The 19,855-nt window shown below is 42.4% G+C and overlaps 1 protein-coding gene across 1 annotated transcript; it reads right to left on the reverse strand.

The window, feature by feature from the left end:
* Positions 1–357: 357 nt before the first annotated feature.
* On the reverse strand, positions 358–13,617 carry LOC129167787 (zinc finger protein 235-like). The gene is made up of 5 exons (XM_070553982.1): positions 13,516–13,617; positions 11,130–12,896; positions 8,425–8,514; positions 8,241–8,346; positions 358–3,302 (listed from the first exon to the last, which is right to left on the reverse strand). The coding sequence occupies exon 5, from the start codon at positions 3,077–3,079 to the stop codon at positions 1,625–1,627; it is 1,455 nt and encodes a 484-aa protein (XP_070410083.1). The 5' UTR covers positions 3,080–3,302; positions 8,241–8,346; positions 8,425–8,514; positions 11,130–12,896; positions 13,516–13,617; the 3' UTR covers positions 358–1,624.
* Between the last annotated feature and the right edge of the window lie 6,238 nt (positions 13,618–19,855).

Raw genomic sequence — 19,855 nt, forward strand, 5'->3', positions numbered from 1 at the left:
TCAATGAGGATTTGCTCGCTTCTGACACCAGCCCCCAGCGGATGAGGGTGGAACTGCAATTTTTGGTACTTCCGGGTTGAGACCAATTTCTGAGCCGCATTGTGTAGGCTTGGTTCAAAATTACGAGCTGTAGAATTCTAGCAGCTGATTGGACGGCGACTGGATCATGTGACCAGATTTAAACGGAAGAAGGTGGAGGAGGAAAAAAACGTAAATATTTTCTTTTTCAACTGAAAATACGACGAACTAGAAAAAAACCCTGCTAAAATACCCTATACTGTTTGATGTGAGAACACGGATTATGTACTAACGATGTTTAAATTAATAAAACTGAAACTAAATTTGAGGTTTTCAAGTTTCTGCATCATTCTAAATCAGTGATGTCTGAATGGAACCATTGTAAAATTTAAAATGAGGTATATTTTTGATAGCGTGTATGATTTTGATGCGTGGGTTTTCAAGTGCTCAATTGAAGAACTTAAATAATTCAAATAAATTTTACCCATTTCACTGATTTATTCATTTATAAAGCACCTTCCACGACCTTAGCAGAAGCCCAAGGTGCCAAACACAATCATAAAACACATAGGATCAAATATAGTGTTTTGTAACATTAAAAGTAAGATAAAAAGTAAAAACAAGCACAAAACATTCAAAGGAAGTAGATTAAACAAAAATAAAATTATAAAACATGGTAAATGAGGTAAAAACAATAAAAGAACAAGGCCTACTATAGTAAAACACATCACTACTCTACTGTTTAATTTCTGTATTTAGGCAAGGCGGTCTAATTTATATAAAATTCCTGAATAATCTGTCATGAATACAGCTGCGAGTCCGTTCTTTTGTATTTATTTAAAAGCTTATTTGCATGTCTTAAAACTCAGTTGAACGAACCAGGTAAAATGGTGAGGGATTTGCACGTTGAACGACAAAAGATTGCCTGTCAGAATCTACATTCTTTGTGGAACTATTCCTGGCACGTGTGACTTCATCAATGCCTCCAAAATGTAAAGATATTGTGTTCTAACTGGCTGATCACTCAAAAACAAGGCCTTAGAAGAAAATTTTGACTTCGGGAGAAGAGAGGAAGTCACTATTGTAAAGCAGCAACAAAGGGAGCAGAATGTCCATTTCTTTTCTACGCTCCAGTCGCTCTGAAATGTTTCAGTGAGTGTTTGTTCTCGTGACTAGAGCAAACAAGAGAAAACTTTTCTGGTCAAACAAAATTCAGAGGGAGTCCACATTTTGTTTTTGAGGCCTTAGAGGCAAACCAAGCACATACCAAATCAATCCATCTAATTTATCTCAGTAATAAAACTCTGCCTTGGGTCGTGACATTTTTGCAACACATACTTTTGTGTAAATGAATGTTGCCTGATCAGCTGACTCTGAAAACCACAGCTACACAGCAAGAGTTATATATTATTTTAACCATATTTTCATTAAGTGCTGCACAAAATACTGTTATGGCACCCTCATCTGGCTGGAATAAAAACACATCAGAGGCCTCAATGTAAAACAAAAAAAATTAAGAGCAACTACAGCAACATGAAGAACACCAATCAGAGAACATCTTTTGAGTTGACATAAGCATTTACAAGGATAACAGGAACCCTTTTAGTTAGATGGATGCTTTGTTTCCTGTGTGGGCTCTCATGTGATTGTTTAAATTTCCCTTATGGCTAAATCTTTGTCCACAGAGCTCACAAGCAAAAGGCTTCTCTCCTGTGTGAACTCTCATGTGTGTTTTTAAACTTCCACCATGGCTAAATCTTTGTCCACAGAGCTCACAAGCAAAAGGCTTCTCTCCTGTGTGAACTCTCATGTGAGTTTTTAAACTTCCACCATGGCTAAATCTTTGTCCACAGAGCTCACAAGCAAAAGACTTCTCTCCTGTGTGAACTCTCATGTGTGTTTTTAAACTTCCACCATGGCTAAATCTTTGTCCACAGAGCTCACAAGCAAAAGGCTTCTCTCCTGTGTGAACTCTCATGTGAGTTTTTAAACTTCCACCATGGCTAAACCTTTGTCCACAGAGCTCACAAGCAAAAGGCTTCTCTCCTGTGTGAACTCTCATGTGTGTTTTTAAACTTCCACCATGGCTAAATCTTTGTCCACAGAGCTCACAAGCAAAAGGCTTCTCTCCTGTGTGAACTCTCATGTGTGTTTTTAAACTTCCACCATGGCTAAACCTTTGTCCACAGAGCTCACAAGCAAAAGGCTTCTCTCCTGTGTGAACTCTGTGTGCCTTTAAACTTCCACCTTGGCTAAATCTTTGTCCACAGAGTTCACAAGCAAAAGGCTTCTCTCGTGTGTGAACTCTCATGTGTCTCTTTAAAGTTTCATCTTGGCTAAATCTTTGTCCACAGAGTTCACAGGTAAAAGGCTTCTGCCCTGTGTGCACTCTTATGTGTGCCTTTAAACTTCCATCTAGGCTAAATCTTTGTCCACAGAGCTCACACGCAAAAGGCTTCTCTCCTGTGTGGACTCTCATGTGCATGTTTAAATTTGACTTTTCACTAAATCTTTGTCCACAGAGCTCACAAGCAAAAGGCTTCTCTCGTGTGTGAACTCTCATGTGTGTTTTTAAATTTCCACCTTGGCTAAATCTTTGTCCACAGAGTTCACAAGCAAAAGGCTTCTCTCCTGTATGAACTCTTATGTGTTTCTTTAAATATGACTTTAGACTAAATGTTTTTCTACATTCATCACAACTAAAGGACTTTGGTTTTATCTGGACTCCCCTGCACGAGTCTACATTTTGCTTTACTCCAACAAGTTTCTTATTCATACTTGTAGGCCTCATATCTGAATGACTTGTAATGGTCACATGCTCCTGGAGAGACTGCTTGTGGCGAAATTGTTTGCCACACTCAGGGCAGGTAAAACATTTGACAGACCTAACATCTGATTTAGAAGAACTACTCTCATTCCAGTCTTTGTTTTCATCTTCAGTATTTTGCTTAGAGTCTGACAAGAGGTCAGAATTGTTCCCATCCTGGTCATCTTCATCCTCAATCATTTCAGTCTCATAGGAGTTTAACTCATCTTCATCAGGGTTCAAATCTGGATGCATGTGTTGTTCTGCTCCTCTACAGTCTTCTTTACTACTTTCTCAAGCTGACAAGAAACTGCAGCGAATGAAATCCTGGTGGCATAAGTGTCCATTTCGTTAATCTGCTCCCCCTCTTCCACAGCCACATTGAGGGGCTCCTAGTCCTTCTGGCTAACACAGGGCCTCCGTTCTTCAAGAGCTGCTTCTTTGATCAGCACCATCTGCTGAAATTGTGTTGAGAACACTGAAACACACAAAACACAAATGATAACCCTCTGGAGTCAATCCACATGCCGGTCAGATTACTCCTGATGTTACACAACCAGGAAACCACTTAGCATCATGATTCCAGCTTGCTTTGAGAAAGGGGGCTTAAAACTAAATAGCAGTTCAGGGATGTGACTGGGTTAAGTAAAACAAAATCTGAAAATGGCTGGGAGTTTGAGGGCCACCTTTAGCCTCCATTGGGGTGAAAGGGCAACACCCCTTTGGGGAGCCAGGGGGCAAAGCCCCCAGTAGCTGGAGCATTTTCACCAATCTTAAGTGTGTTTCCTAGCCTAGTGAACTAGACCAGTGGTTCCCAAACTTGTTTAGCCGCGCACCCCCTTCTATGTCCTGACCATGTCGACGCACCCCCCAACCCCCACATCAGGGCATGGCTATATATATATATATATATATATATATATATATATATATATATATATATATATATATATATATATATATATATATATATATGGTTAACCCTAACCCATATACATAGATATCAGACGTCAAGGTAAACAGACAGGGTTAAAACACTATGATCGACCTTTTTCCCCATCACTTTCATTTTTTAAATAGTAATTAATAAACATTCGATACCATTACAATTTCCTTTGATTTGATTTTAAAAAAATATTTAGAGTGCCCAGGTAGCACATAAAAAATGCAATTTAGCGGTTTTCTTAAAAGTAGGAACGTTTAACCTGTGCGGCCAGAGCGCTCTCCTTCCTTCTGCTCTGCGTAAACCTGAACTGGCCACTTACTTGTGCGTAATCAAATGTCAATAGGGGAAAAGATGGAAAACATATAGCCATAAGGTTCACTTTTGCCTCAGACCGACTTATTGCTGTTTTATGGTGTGGCTGAATCTGCGATCCGCTGCCACGCGGACTGGAATAACAAATGCTGCAGTAACATGAGTTGTAGTCAGGTTCGGAGTCACTGGCTGGAGCGGACCCGACTTTAATACGTCATCCCAAAATAGAAGCTAATATCTTAATTTGACCTTGAATGAAAAATGTTGTTATAAAACCTCTTAAAAGTTTTTATCACAGAGGAGGCAGCGCATTTTTGCCTTCAGTCTGACGGCGCGCCGGAGTTTGCGCAGAGTGCGCGCTTATTGAATCTGTGTGTGTGTGTGCGCGCGCACGGCACAGCTCCATGAGCCGCTCAAGTCATTGCGTCTCGTTATTGGCGCTATTTAAACCAATGTTGTAAAATTACTTCTGCCCAGCCCAGATGTGCTCACTTGTGCACCCGTGAGCCGTGGTTCCGCTGGAACGCGTCTGACCTCTGACAGACGCACTCTGAACTTCAGATCTTCAGCGAGCTGTTAATAGCCTGAATGGGAATCATTTCTTGATTTATTTAATTACATCCATAATGTTCTGTGTGTGAGGTTTACAACGTCAGAACACCTGCATGAGACAGGGTGTTAATTACAAACTGATTCACCACCTTCAGATTCCTCCAACACCGTTAAAAATGATCAAATACGGAACATATCGGCGTGCGCAGGCCAGAGTGCTGAAGCTCGGTGCATTGTTATTATGAAGCTAGGGCACATGCGGAGGACACACGCGCAAAAATATACTTGTTTTTAATTACATTTATTGTGCCCACTTACTTTTTCTTTGGCCCACCCACAAATGAGTTTCTGGCTATGCTAATGGTGACATATGACAGACTTCTCTGAGCTCCGCAGCCATTACACTTTTCACCTCGCGCACCCCCTAGCGGCAGCTCGCGCACCCCCACACTTAAGGAATCCCTGAACTAGACCAAATTCTTGCTTTGCAACGTTTGGTCTAGGAACGCTCCAATGGAACATCCGCTGCCCCTAGCAGCATTCTGGCTGGCCAGTCACAGCTCTCTATAGGGGTTTCAATCCTATAGAGTGCTGTGATTGGTCCACAATGATGGGCCAATCACAGTGCTCTATCTGCTTTGTAGGCCAATCAGGGGGTGTTTCTCAATGTCAAGGAACCTTGCCTTGATGTCTTGGCCCCGCCCCGGTTGCCTAGGAGAAACGTCATCAGGAGCCACCAAGGCATGTTCCAGTCGGTTAAAATGCTCATGTTCTACCGAGGGATGGGTTCTCTGTTTGTTTGCCGTTTAGCTAGCTGAGCAAGGACAAACGGGAGGTATCTTGTAGCCTAGCCTTGGTCAAAAATTACCCACAATACACCGCAGTATTTTCAAAAAGACGGCGGATCAGAAGCCAGCAGCTACTTCGGGGACAATTTTCAAGTTAAAAGTAAGTCAACTAATTTCAAATGTTTTTTTTAGATCCAAAGAAGTTATCTATTGTTGGTTAGTTGCTTAGGAGTTGCAGCTTCGGTGGCTAGCGGGTAGTAACTCACTTATATTTTTAATTTAATAAACATATACACAATTTAAAAAGTAAAAAGGCTCGTTATATATTGATATTGAAACTAATACGTATAAAATATAACGTTGTCTCTCGTGTCACGTGACGTTACGTGACCGCCGTGGAAGCCGAGGTCACGTGATGCAAGTCTGTTCAATTTAATCGTTTTCTTTGACCAAGGAGAAGGACAGTGTCCTCGCAAGGCAAGGCAACTTGACATTGAGAAACACCCAGGGACCTCTATTCGTCTGGTGGGCGGGATGAAGCAACAGAGTGGAAGAAGATGGCGACAGCTCGTTTGAAGCGGCTTTTACATCAATTTTGGACTATTTGGACTTGGGCTTAGAATCAGAAGCAGATAGATGTATTTAAGTTCTTTTTTTTTTTTTAGAAATAAAGATGTAGTTTCACCTTCTTCAACTCCAGACTGCCTCGTTTACCAACATCTGTTGCGGTGAGTACGTCACGTTGTTCATTGTCCAGTAGCATGAGGAGACGGTTTGAAAGACAATGGTAGAACCCGCCCCACGACCGAGAGCCGTCAATGGTTCATTAAAAGACTAAATAATATATTTATTTATTGCCAGGCTAGTGTTTCCTGGCTCTATGGGGCATGTTTTTAACTAGTATTCGTGATGTAAACATTATGAGAAATACGTGCAAAAAGAAGAATTTACTAAGGTATCAAGCTGCAGGGCAGGATTTGGAAGAAGACTTTTGGATGAAGTACATTATTGGAGAACATTAACTGGACGTTAGGATTGTTTTGAGATGGTGACTCTGAGGTGCGCAGGCGCAGCTAAGAACGGTGAGTTGCAAGTATTTTTCTAAGAGGTTCAGTAAAATTGGTTACTTTGTCTTAAGTTTTGATTGCATCTTTAATTGGCATACATAATCGGAATAAAGCAATGAAGAATCTTAGCTTTTCAGTTAGTTATGTAGAACAAGTTGGTGACGCAAAACGATGAATTTGACCCAGAAGTATATGTACGTAACGTCCACCAGAAAAATTATAAACATGCAAAGGGGTTGAAAAAAACACAGTTAATTACTGGGCCCCCCCAGAAAAACCCACTGCCCCTCCAGGTGAAGTCCTCTGGCGCCGGGTCTGACCCCAACAATGGCAACACCGTGTGGACTCCCAAAACAACCCTTTGCTAACTTGTTCCTCAATGCAGACATAAACATTCTCACCCAAGGTCCTGCTCTCTGTGTAAAAGCCAGACTGCAGCATTCCTCACCATCTACTCCAAGCCTACAGGACTTTTACAACTCATAAGCTTAAATAATCATATGCGTTGAATGAACAAGATGTTTAAATCAAATGTTTGAATAACCTGTAGTTAAACCAATAAAATTAAAATGAATATTGCTCTTACATCCATTTATATCACAAATTAGTATGTGTTTGATTTAACAAGTCAATCATTGTTTACACTCATACCAAGCCCCCACAATGCGGGTGAAAAATTGAGGCCAACGCAGAAGTGACAAAAATGGCAGTTCCACCCTCATCCGCTGGGGGCTGGTGTCAGAAGCGAGCAACTCCTCATTGACTCCCATGTTAAAATACCAATTTCACAGCAGAAATAAACATGTTTGTAAACATGTTTACAGCCTGGTTCCAAAACATGTTTTTTGTTTAAATGATCTAGTTTACACTCATGACAACTCTGAGGGGGGTGAATTTTTTCTCACTCTTCTGTTTAAGTGTATTAAAAGCCAAAAATTCTGTATAATTAATGAGCATCAGACCCACGTGACCACAGAGCTAGCTCCGGGGAAAGGCCTCAGTAGAGCCTCGGCCTCGCCTGAAAACTGTTCGGTCATTTTCAGTCTCTCAACTTAGACCATTAATTGTAGCGTTTGTGCGTTCTTTTTGGATATTATTTGTGTAATTGTTGGACAAAATGACTTGCTGAGACATTAATTGCATTAATAGAGCGTCCAAAGAGTCTCCACTTCATTTTTTTCGGTAAGTAAAATTACATTTATGTATTTTAGGTCACTGCCGAGCTGAGCTTAGATTTTAACATGTACTGTTTAACCATGAAATTTAAATGTAATAGGGTAAAACCCAGTGCATTTAACATAATGCTGCACTTTAGAAAATGGGTTGAAATATAACATGTTGGTGGAGCTGGGTTCCGACTATCGGCTTGTGGAGCTCTCGGGAGACCTCTGTGTTCCACCTGGTTTTACCCAGCGGTCAGCCCGGCGTATCTCTGACTCAGAAACTCTGGTGTTGTGCACAGTTAACTCCGGTTGTAGCTAGGTTGCGGCCTCCGTTAGCTTAGCTCCCACCTCCGCGTTAGCTTTGGGTTAGCTTGTAGCTAGTTCGACCGGGTGTTGTCACTTTATCCCTGCCTTACAGCCCCACCTCTCTTCCCTTTCGTGGAATTGTCTGGGCTTGACAGAACCTGTGACACGGTCAAAATGGTGGTGGTGGCCACCTCCCAATTCTCCTCAAAAACGCGTTATTGGAGTCTATGGAAACCCATTGTCCAATATTTATACGTCGATGACTCATACACATTACTTTACCTAAATGCAGCAATAGCTTTTCCACCACGTCGAAGGTGTGTTGTAAGATCCGGTCAGGTGATGTGCTGCAGCGGGAGGAACAGAGCCAAAGCTCAGGAACATTCTACTGGGAAAGAACAGAAATTTAGCACAGAAAATATATTTAGTACTATTAGAACGGGTGGTGATGTGATGGTTAACTTACTGCTTTAGCAGCACACTGCTGTGTCACTCTCTCCTGTTGCCACACAGCTCTGGGATCAGTGAAACAGACAGCCCCGGCCGATCGGAAAAGCTTGTGTGGGGCATAAGTATAATAATTAATTGCAACTTTTGAGCCCGGGCAGAGCCAACCCTTAATATATAGTATATAAATAATTGTAGGTGAGATGCAAAGTGCCTTGTGGATCTCATGCATATACAGGGTCCGAAATTAACACTCGCCAAATGCTAGTAAATTGCTCCATTTGGCGAGTAAATTTTTGAGCTCTACCTGCCACATGGCGAGTAAATGTTTGCACCAAATTAGTTATGTTTATCAGTCATCTTCCACGGATTTCTGATACTCCTCCCGCCTGCATGCAACGTACACAAACGTACGCGAAACGTAAACGCCGCATCCAACGTCATTTCCACCTATCCCATTCAATCAGTTTATCAAGTTAGCAGTTAGCTTCGTGTTAAAACTAGCGGTGAAATGCGGCGGTTTTTAACTGGAGTCAGCCAGCCTTCCAAAGGAAAACTCGTCGAACTGGAAGAAAAACCACCAGGACCAGTGGCAACCAGAAGATTTTGTGAAAAGTGGCAAACTGGAGATGGCGGAGTCGTGAGACAACACAGCGCGGTATGCGCTGTGTTGAAGTTCAGAATGTGTTTACCGGTAGTTGGTGGATTTAACCACATAGACTTTCCACATGAACAAAATCATATGTGTGTTATTAATAGGCCTAAGAAAATAGTGTGATTTGAATTGTGTTTTATTAAAAAAGGCAGCGGGAGCAAATATGAGTTTGGTTGTGCTTTATTTGAATGCTATTAATTAATCATCAAATCCATCAAAGTCCTCATCTTCTGTATCTGATAAGAACAACTGGGCTAGAGTACAGTCAAACACGCCGGGTTCTCTCTCGTCACAGTCAGAGTTTGTCTCGTTGCCGTCCGTCTCCTCGTGAATGATGCCGGCTTTTGCAGAAGCCCGAACAACAGTACAAGTAGACACATTAGCCCAAGCATTTACAATCCATTCACAAATTGTGGCGTAACTCGCCCGGCGTTGCCTCCCAGTCGTCGTAAACGTGTGTTCACCATCTGTCATCCATCGCTCCCACTCCGTTCACAGCCTTACTTTGAACGCCCTGTTCACGCCAATGTCCAGCGGTTGGAGTTCCTTTGTCAAGCCTCCCGGAATGACAGCGAGCTCCGAGTTCAATTGCTTCACCTGTTTTTTCACACTGTCCGTGAGATGAGTGCGCATGGAGTCACAGATCAACAGGGACGGTGACGCGTGGAAAAGCCCGCATGGTCTCTTCACATACACCTCATTCAGCCACTCTTTCGTTTTGTCCTCATCCATCCAGCCCTTTTCGTTAGCCTTAACGATGACTCCAGCTGGAAATTTCTCTTTAGGCAGAGTCTTCCTCTTAAAAATCACAACAGGTGGCAGTTTCTGTCCATTAGCATGGCAGCCAAGCACAACAGTAAAAGCTGATTTTTCATGTCCCGTTGTGCGTATCGCTACCGTGCTAGTCCCCTTCTTCTCAACAGTGTGATTCACTGGTATGTCAAAAGTGAGCGACACTTCATCCATGTTGGTTATGTGGCTGGGCTGGATGTGTTTGTCAGCAATCTTCTTACTGCAGTAGGAGCGGAAGATGGACAGCCTTTCTTTGTAATCCACTGGAAGTTGCTGCCACACCGTAGTCCTTGCCCGGATGGAAAGATGGCGGCGTTTCATAAAACGAAAGCACCAAGACGGACCTCCTTGAAAATGTTCAATGTTCATTTCTTGTGCGAGCAATACTGCTATCAGACGAATGGTGATGGTAGAGACGCTTCTCCCAGCTGTCCTCTGCTCGTTAACCCATTGCTCGAGGCGGTCTTCCAGCTCAGGCCACCTGGAATTTGTGCCCGCGGAAACACAGCTGCGTCTTCTTTACTTGTCGGAGTTCAGCATACCGCACATTCGCTCACGTCCGCACGTTCACGCCACGCCCCTTGTCTTCTACTACATTCGCGTCTCACAACAACACAATCGTGGTGTCTCAATTCAGGGTCTGCATCCTTCGTCGTCCGGATACGTCATCCGGTTACGTCACAGCGCCGCGACTAGGCCTGTCCCAATTCGAAGACTCCTTCAAATGCGGTCGACGAATCCGGCCTTCTTTTCGCCTGTATGAAGGATGGGTCCGGTGTATCCTTCAATGGTTTACATTTCCCAAGATGCCTTGCGGGCCGGATGTCAGAACTTTTAAAAACAATGGCAGACAGTGAAGCGGGAGCTGTCGGAGAGGATTGCGCATATAAATGTCAGTATAAACTTGAAAACTGTTAGGATAAGAGCTTTTTGTGATACATGAACGTTATTTTAGTTTGAAATGTTACAGTAATAAAAGTGCTTGTATTGCGGTCTCGTCTCGTGTGTTCGGCCGCTTGGTGTCGTACTTCTGCTACGTTTCCCCCTGATTTTAATAGAAGTTTGTATTTTAGGGACAAAAGAGAAAACCACGGACTTTATTAAGCTTAGGGCAGAGATGGACCACATGTTCACTGGAGCAAAGTATTCGGCGGCTGTGGCATGGAGGTACAAAAACATCTCATATTTTAAGTTTAGTTTTTTCTGCAAAAACATGAAAGGCATAACCCATTGTCCTCCTTTCTCTATCTTTTCTCTTCCAGTTTCTTTTTTCTTACTTGTTAAGACTATTCTGGAGAAAATGGGCATCCAGGGGAAGGTGATGACCAGCTTCTGGACCTGATCATGGAGGACTTGAGGCTGCAGAGCGAGGCAGAGCAGCAGAGGGCACAGGAGAGAAGGGAGAATTTTGACAGGCTTTTTACTTTACTAGAAAAAATGGTTAAGAAAGATTAAACATTTACATATAAAAGAAATATCTAAATAAAATCAGTTCTGTATTAAACTCTTGAGTTTTATTTTTGTTACAAATGTGAATTGTTTAATATTACAGGGTAACCGCTGGGTCTTGAAGTAGGGCTGGGGGTAAACGATTATTTTTAAAACGATTATTCTGACGATTATTTTATCGAATAGTCGACTATTCTAATGACTATTTATACAATTAATCTAATGATTATTTTTCTATTGCACAATTAACAAAAACCAGAAAATCTCAAATAAATTCCTCAAAAAAATTGATAAATTCTTACTGTAAGAGAATAAACACTACAGGCCTTCCATTTTGTATAACACTGCGTTTATTGTGTTGCGGTTGTTTATGTTCTGGTGACATGTAGAACTTGGGAGTGCAGGCTGCTGCCTGAGAGGTGGTAGAAGATGGAGTGTCTCCATGCTGCTTTGTTTTGGTCACTTATGTGCGTGAGGCGAGTGGTCTTACGGGTTAAACCAAACTCAGGTGATATTTTACACTAAACCGAAAACCCACAACACTCTAAATGTAATAAAAGGGAGATCTACACCACAAAAAAGATGAACTCTAAACCAAAACATAACAGCTTATCCCAACGCAAGAAGCTGTTAGCGAAGATGCTAACAGTAGCTTTACCAATGTTAAGTTCAAGTTGCCAAGTTTAAATAAACCAAAATACCCAGCAGCAAACAGACCAGCACGGAGGAGAGACTGCTACCACCAAAACAGCTCTCCTCATGTCTGAAAGAAGCTCCTTTATTAAGGGAGAAGCGCTCCCGGTGATTTTCTACATCTGCGATAGACACGAAGCAGCGCATCTGACCCCGGAAGTTGTTGTCCGTTGCCGGGAGATGAAGGCGGGCAAAACAGGAAAGGAATCTAGTAGTGGACGGACATTGTTCAGGGTCTTCGGTATTTGGCGGAGATGTTAGTGAAGGCGGAGAAGAGGGCGAACTAGAGGAAAAACGGGCAGATTCCTCCTCTATTTACAAACTCCTGGGGATGCAACATGTGGGCGCGGTGCGTCGACTTCCGGATCTGACGTCGACAAATTTTTAGAATCGAGCCGTCGACTTCGTCGAGGCTTCGCTACAGCCCTATCTTGAAGTCTTAGAAGGTGATAAATCGGTTTTGGTCAAATTAAGACCCTGAAGATATAAGATATGTACTTTTCTCTGTAATGCTCTCTCGTCCAGTTTAACTAGAAACTTGCATGCCTTAGCAGAAAGCCAAGTGCATGTTCTATCTTGCTCGGTACTTTCCACCCTGTACTGGTAAACAGGAACTAGGATTTCCTGTTATTTCTCGACCTTTAAGCGCCTAACTCATATTTTGTGCAAGCTGTCAAAATGTCTGCGGTTGAGTGCGGGCGTGTGGAGCTTCAATAAATACAGCCGCTTCAACAGAGGAAGACAGAATCTCAGAGACAGCTGTCAGGACAGAGCGCGGGTTCTGTATGAGGCTGTGAGCTTCTCCACTGCTGCGGTGAACTTTGAACAGGTTTCTGATTCTTGACTCCAACCCTTGAAGCAGAGAACAGAACATCTTCCATCCTCTTCTGATGACCTCGTACCTGTATTGGTTTTAACAGAGCATAAAACCAACAACCCTTAGAAAGTATTAAACACTATTATCACATCTTTGCTCAGGCTCGGCTTGTTGAAAGTATTTTCTCTGAATTAGCTCTCCAACAGTCAAGGAAATGATTAAAAATCTAAATAAAACTTCGAGCTCCATCACTCCTTCTGCTCACCGGATCCACGGTTGCTAGGCGACGGAACGTTAGCCGAGGGAGTGGCGGGAATTTATGAAGGCTAGGCCTGTACAAATTCACAGCCGTTATCAGGTCTACTCGGCCGACGGAGGACCCAGCCAACGTCGGCCGAGTAGGCTGGGTCCTTCGAAGGATGCAGACCCTGAATTGAGACACAGACAATAGGTGCACCGCACCATAGGTTCGCGGCGTACATTTTGGAGAAAATTTAAGACTTTTAGGTGCGTCTTATGGTCGTGAAAAAACGGTTATCATAATATGTCTCTAGCAGCCAGAGAGAGGATATTCAACACAAGGGTTACATAGTAGTTAGCTCCTGCTAATAGCAGTTAGCTCTGACTTAGCATGCGGCAGCTAGCAGCAGATAAAAGCAATGTACTCCTCTCTGTAACATTCTTACCGAAACATATTGACTTACTTGGCATTAACACTCGATAATGTCTGTCCATGCCGTGTGATAATCTCCCAACAACGGGTCGACAACGTTACAACACGAGACTTTTTACGGGACTACGTGTTCACGGCCCACTCTAAGGTAAGCCTTAAGGCCCAAAATTGCTTCGCATAGAAATCACAACTTGTAAACGTCAGAACTTAACGTTACAACTTAAACTACTTTCTAACCTAAATAACTTGCAGAGTCTTTTGTGTGTGTACATATACATGTATATATATATATATATGTATGTATGTATGTATATATATATATATATATATATATATATATATATATATATATATATATATATATATATTAGGCTCTGCAAGTGAGTGCCAGACAGTGTGTGTATGGGAAGAACAAGAATGTGTGGGTGTGTCTGAGTGTGAGAATGCTTTCAGGATTAATGAACAAGAAAAAATAGAACATAAAATTTCCATAACAGATGCCAAACAATACCTCACAAACAGTGCAATCTTTCAAGTGTAAATTGATGCGACAGCAGTCAACAGAAATTTCTCCCCAAGTCCACCCCGCCACCATAAAGCAGGCCAGCACAAACAAAAACAAATCCCAAACAATAGGTGCTTGCTCATATTGATTCTTGTAAGTTGCTTTGGACAAAAGCGTCTGCTAAATACATAAACATTGATAACCACACCCACAGTCCAGCCAATCACCTGAGGTGCAGAAGCGCGTGCACATACCAGCTCATTCACAAAAGGAAAACTACAAAACATGAATGGCTCCTACAGGAGCGTCCAGTAGTGAGTGTGAGGTGCCACAGATCTGCCCCCCAAAGGAGATGGAGGGAGCTCCAAGTCCCAGAGATCCAGGAGCTGTCCCAGAGCGCAGGAACCCCAGGGAGACTGTAACCAGAAAAGCCCCAGCCCCCTCTCAAGAGGCGCAGAGGATCGCCCCGAGGGGGCCACAACCAGCAACCGACAGAGTCCCGAGAGATATCAGCGGCAAGCCCACAGGCCCGCCCACAGCCTCCCAACCCCCAAGCCGGCCGAGCCCGGAACCCAGCGACCCGGGACCCAGGGACGGCCAGCCCCGCCGGTGACTCAACAGAGCCCAGGGACTCAGATCCCACCAGACAGCCACCGGGATTAATCAGGCAGAATCCAAAAATCTTAAGCCCCCTGACCCGGGAGCCGTACCTTGCTATTGCTTTCAGCCGCACACAAATTCATTACTCCCTCTACCACATCACTCATAGCGAGCTGGGGGAGGTAATAGAGCGGGATTTTCTTTCCCGTATTCATTATTTCTGTGTGTGTGCTAGTTCTAACCTTGTTTTGAGTCCCTTAGAGACTGAGCAGAAGTCCTTATGGCCTCCTTTGACTTGCTGCGTCTGTGGCAGCACCTTCCCGCCGGCTCCTGGAGAGTTGCCGTAAAGCCGACCTGCAGCAGGTAGCTGCCCACTTCAGTTTACACGTCCCGAAACAGCTAACTGAAGATGCACTTTGCCGGCGCGTTGTGGATTAGCTGGAGACACAGGGGATCCTCCCTTCACCGTCTGCACCAGGTGTGTCTCTGCCACCCTCCTGTGAAGGTGAGGACCGGCCTGATGAAAAGAAGGAGACCCTTGCCACAGGGTTCTTTTCAGGGTTCTTTTCAGGAAAAGAACCAGCTGAAAGCTCTCCTTCCAACTCAGCTTCACCAGGAACTAGTCCTCCTCGCTCCCCGCGAACTGGAGCTCGATTTAAACTACGACTTGCCATCTGGATTGGATGAAAGAACTCATGAAAGGTTTGGAAGCGCATGTGCAACACAAAACATTTTAATATGCAGTAGCAGAAATTATTTTTCATTTTCATATTAGAACTGCCAAATATGACACATAAATAAAATTAATAAGCAATCTTCAAAACTGAATTTTAATTTTCTTCTTCATCATTGCTTATTCTGTGTTTTATTGAAAAGTATGAAGAAAAAAACATTTAAGATTTAATTTTCAAATGACTCTCCAGCAAAAATGTGTACTTCCTAAAGTAGAAAATGGCACTCCTCAAGGTATCGTCATTAGTCCAATATTATTTACTATTATGACAGATGAGGTGTTTCAGAGTGTGGGTAATGAGTTTTGTAAGGCATTATTTGCAGATGACGAAGCAATGTGGAAGAAAGGGAAAATATCCAATATGTGCAAAAAAAAATCAGGAAGCTGTTAAAAGTGTGGAAAACTGGTCATATGAATGGAGTTTCAAATTTTTGGTGGATAAAACTAAAAGTATGGTGTTTACAAAAAGCAGGAAAGTAATGGAGAACTTAAAATTATATGGAAATGAGTTGGAGCAAGTAACTAATTTTAAATATCTAGGAGTTATATTTGATTAAAAAAGTCAATATGGAAAGATCATATAAATAAAATAGAGGAAAGATGTTAAAAAAAGTAATAAATATAATGAGATATGAGTGGGAGGCTAGTGCTCAGGCTTTAAAATTCATGTATACTGCAATGATAAGATCAGCAATAGATTATGGGAGTATAGTTTACAGTTGAGCATCTAAAACATTAATGAACAGGACTGGACTCATACAAAGCAAATGACAGAATAATTATTCATGTTTTCTTTATCATGCTTTATGCTTTTATTACATTTCAAGATTGTTTTCATTTATCATGTTTTATGCTTAATGATTTTACCATTTGATACTTAAACAGTTGCTGTATTGTAAAGTCCCCTCATGAGATCTGACCTAATGTGACCCAAAGATGACCTGAGGAGATCTGCTGATCTGTCATTTGCTGACTCGTGCAACTGCTTGCTACTCATCGTGTGATTAGACACTGAAAGTTCTTTGTGTAATAACGAATGCTCTTTGTTTGAAACTTGTAACAATTAAAGACTGAGAGCTGTGTTTCCCCCCCTCCCTTCAGATCAGCTCTTCAGGCATGTACCTAGGGAGCTCCCAGCTTGTAGTAAATAGAGACGCTCGGATTCCAAAGGCCAGAGTGGCGAGGGATTTCACACAGTGAGGTGGAGATCACACTGTGTTGTCTCCGTCATTCTCCTCGAGCTTAAAAACAGAATTCTGACTTTTGTATCTCTTTCCTTGTGTTGTGTTGTTATATGGTGTCTTAGGTGCTTAAACCTGACAGCCAAGCATTAAGAGTGTGTTGTGGAACGATGAAAACTACACCTATACGCCAATACTGCTTAGAAATAAACAGCTGTCTTTAAATTATTGGGCAAGTGTTCAAGGATGTGAGGACGATGGACACTTAGCAAAGAGGGCACTGAGGGGCTGGTGCCTATCTCCAGCGGTCAACGGGCAATCAGGCAGGGTACACAGAGAGCCAGTCCATCTCAGGGCAACACAGACAAACAAGACAAAGGACCATGCACACACACACACACCTAAGGACCATTTACAGACCAATCAACTTAACAGTCATGTTTTTGGACGGTGGGAGGAAGACGAAGTACCCAGAGAGAACCCACGCATGCACAGGGAGAACATGCAAACTCCATGCAGAAAGGTCCCAGGCCGGGAATCGAACCCAGGACCCACTCGCTGCAAGGCAACAACTCTAACCACTGCGCAGCCCAGAATGGGACATACTGGGCTTACTATGTATCTGATAGGGAAGCATCCCACGGGTTTGTGTGGATGTGGGGTAGAGAGGGAAACTGTGGAACATGTTTTATGTAACTACAAAATATGAGGAAAGTAGAGGAAAACTTCGAGAGAAATTAAAAAACATAGGAGGTGGGAGATGAATGTAAAGACTTTGTTAAATGGTGAAGACAGGAAATATAAGTGTCCCTGTGCTCCTGTCTTGTTCTGTGTCCCTCTGGGCCTCAGCCCCTCCTGTCCTCTCTCTAGGCTTCCCTCAGGTGTCCTCCTATCACTCCCTGATATTACTTCTCCTCATCCATCCAGTTATTAGTTGTTTATGTTTGCCCTCTGTCTTTAGGTTTAGTTTATCCGTGTTTTATAGGTTTAGGTTTGTCTGCCGTCCTGCTTGTTCTTTCCCCTCATTTAGGTAATTGAATGCACCTGCCTTCCCTCCAGATTTCACTCCTCACACCTGTCAACCGTTCCCCTGATCACCTCCCTCTGTGTTTAAAAACCCTGTCTCGTCCTTCAGTGTTTGTCGGTCCATTATACTTGTCTGTGTTGCTCCTGTTCCCTCCCGTGTTCTTCCCGAGTCCGAGCTCGAGCTCGAGCTCGTGTGTTGAGCTTCCGTTTTTGATTTATGACTGCTGGACCAAGCCTCCTCCTTTAAATAAAGGATTTACTCATCACTTTCTCCTGTCTTGAGTGTTCTGCATTTTTGGGCCCTAACCGCCTGCATAATGTGACAATAAGTTGGCGATTGAGTATAACAAAGTGGTTTGTTGAATAGAATTTAGTTTTTTGTTTGTTTTTCCTTTCAATCTGCGTACTGCCACTTACTCCTACATTACATGCAACTCAAAGTGCTTAACAAATTAAAAAGGCCCCACATACCCACATTCCCTCCCATCCCCAGAATTTTAAAAACAGTCTGACATTAAAAAACCCTTCAAAACACTCCTCTGCTGACACACACTTGCTCTAATTCTGACTCACACATATTAAAACGGGACATTTCTGGATTTATGTTTGCAGAAATACACCTTTATTCATTGTGAAGCTTGAGGGTCAACATGCCTGACTTTTGTGCAGCCTACGGATGCTTGAATCGCCGCTGTGACGAATCGAAACAACGTGGGATCACCTTTCATCTGTAGCTGTTGCAAAGAAAACCTAGTACATTTTTCAGTCTGTTAATAGTTTTTATGTAAATAAAATAATTTGAAACTGTTGTTCCATTGCTGCTGCTACCTCCTTCTAGACATTGTTTATCTGGTTTTATGAATGTTGAAAATCTCCTTCACAAGATCAATCCCTTATCCATCTATCTTATTTATTACTGTAATCATCTTATTTATTAACCTAATCTATCTTTTGAATATTTCCTAACTTTTTCAGAAAGCATTTCCTAAGAGCTTATAATTAATGAATGAAAGTCAATAAATAAAACAAAAGTTAAGAAATAGTGAAAATACAAAATGATTTGCTGGGTTAATTTTTTTTTGCTAGCGGGCCGGTTCTGGCTGACAGATGTGATTTGGGTGTCGGTTGTCTTATTTGTTGGGGTGCACATTTCTGTTTATGTGGGCTTTACCCAAGCCCCCACAATGTGGGTGAAAAACTGAAGCAATCCCGGTGTCGGTACAAGATCTGCTCAGGTGCAAGATCGGCTCGGGGTCCGTCGACTGCCGATGACGTCAAAGTAGTTGATTGGCTGAACATGAACCTTACGGAATTACGTAATCACGTTACGTTGTTATCACGTTACGTTGGTCCAGGCAAATCTTTCTGTTGGAAAGATGGACAACTTTTACAAAGAAATCCATCATTACCTCTTTGAAAATACACTTTTAGCATAGAGCTGCATGTATATTAGGGCTGAATGATTAACTGCATGTGCAATTAAATTGCGATGTGACAAAAGGAGATTTTCTAATCGCAAAGGCTGCAATTTGGCAGCGAGTGGTTAGCACAATGCTAATATATGTGGAAAAACCAAAAACCCATAGGAATGCTAATGCTAATATCACCGATTACATTCTTACAAATTATGAATTAGAAACGTGCCAAATGATTACATTTGGAGTCTAATAGAAAGTAAAACTACCATCAATCAAATAAGTACAGACAGGTATTTTAGTAAAGCCAGAAAACTTTTAACTCCAGAGTTTTGGCTATAGCAGCTATGAGCGTAACTGAACTACGCTTGGACAAGACGTCAAAAACTCTAAACACAAAATACTTCAATAAACGGGACACACTTCTTTCCTGCAAATACTGTTTCACAGGTGTTGCTAATACCTACGATCCTTCAAGGGATGTGCTCAAAGAGGAGTTCAACATTACGAATACAATATAGTGTTTTATTTTACAAATACCATTATAAACACAAACTTACGTCGTAAGAAACATTATTTTAATAACGAAACTGCTAAATTCTTTCCAACAGTATAGATGTGTAGTGTATTTTGTCCGAGTGGGTTTGCCGTACTTTGACGTCATTGGCAGTCGAAGGACCCCGAGCCGATCTTGCACCCGAGCAGATCTTGTACCGACACCGGAAGTGAAATAAATTGCAGTTCCACCATCATCCACTAGGGGCTGGTGTCAGAAGCGAGCAAATCCTCATCGACTCCCATGTTAAAAATACCAAATTCACAGCAGAAATAAACATGTTTACAGCCTGGTTCCAAAACATGTTTTTTGTTTAAATGATCTAGTTTACATTCATGACAACTCTGAGGGGGGT

Source organism: Nothobranchius furzeri, chromosome 8 (genome assembly GCF_043380555.1).
Source record: "Nothobranchius furzeri strain GRZ-AD chromosome 8, NfurGRZ-RIMD1, whole genome shotgun sequence".
Taxonomy (NCBI): Eukaryota; Metazoa; Chordata; class Actinopteri; order Cyprinodontiformes; family Nothobranchiidae; genus Nothobranchius; species Nothobranchius furzeri.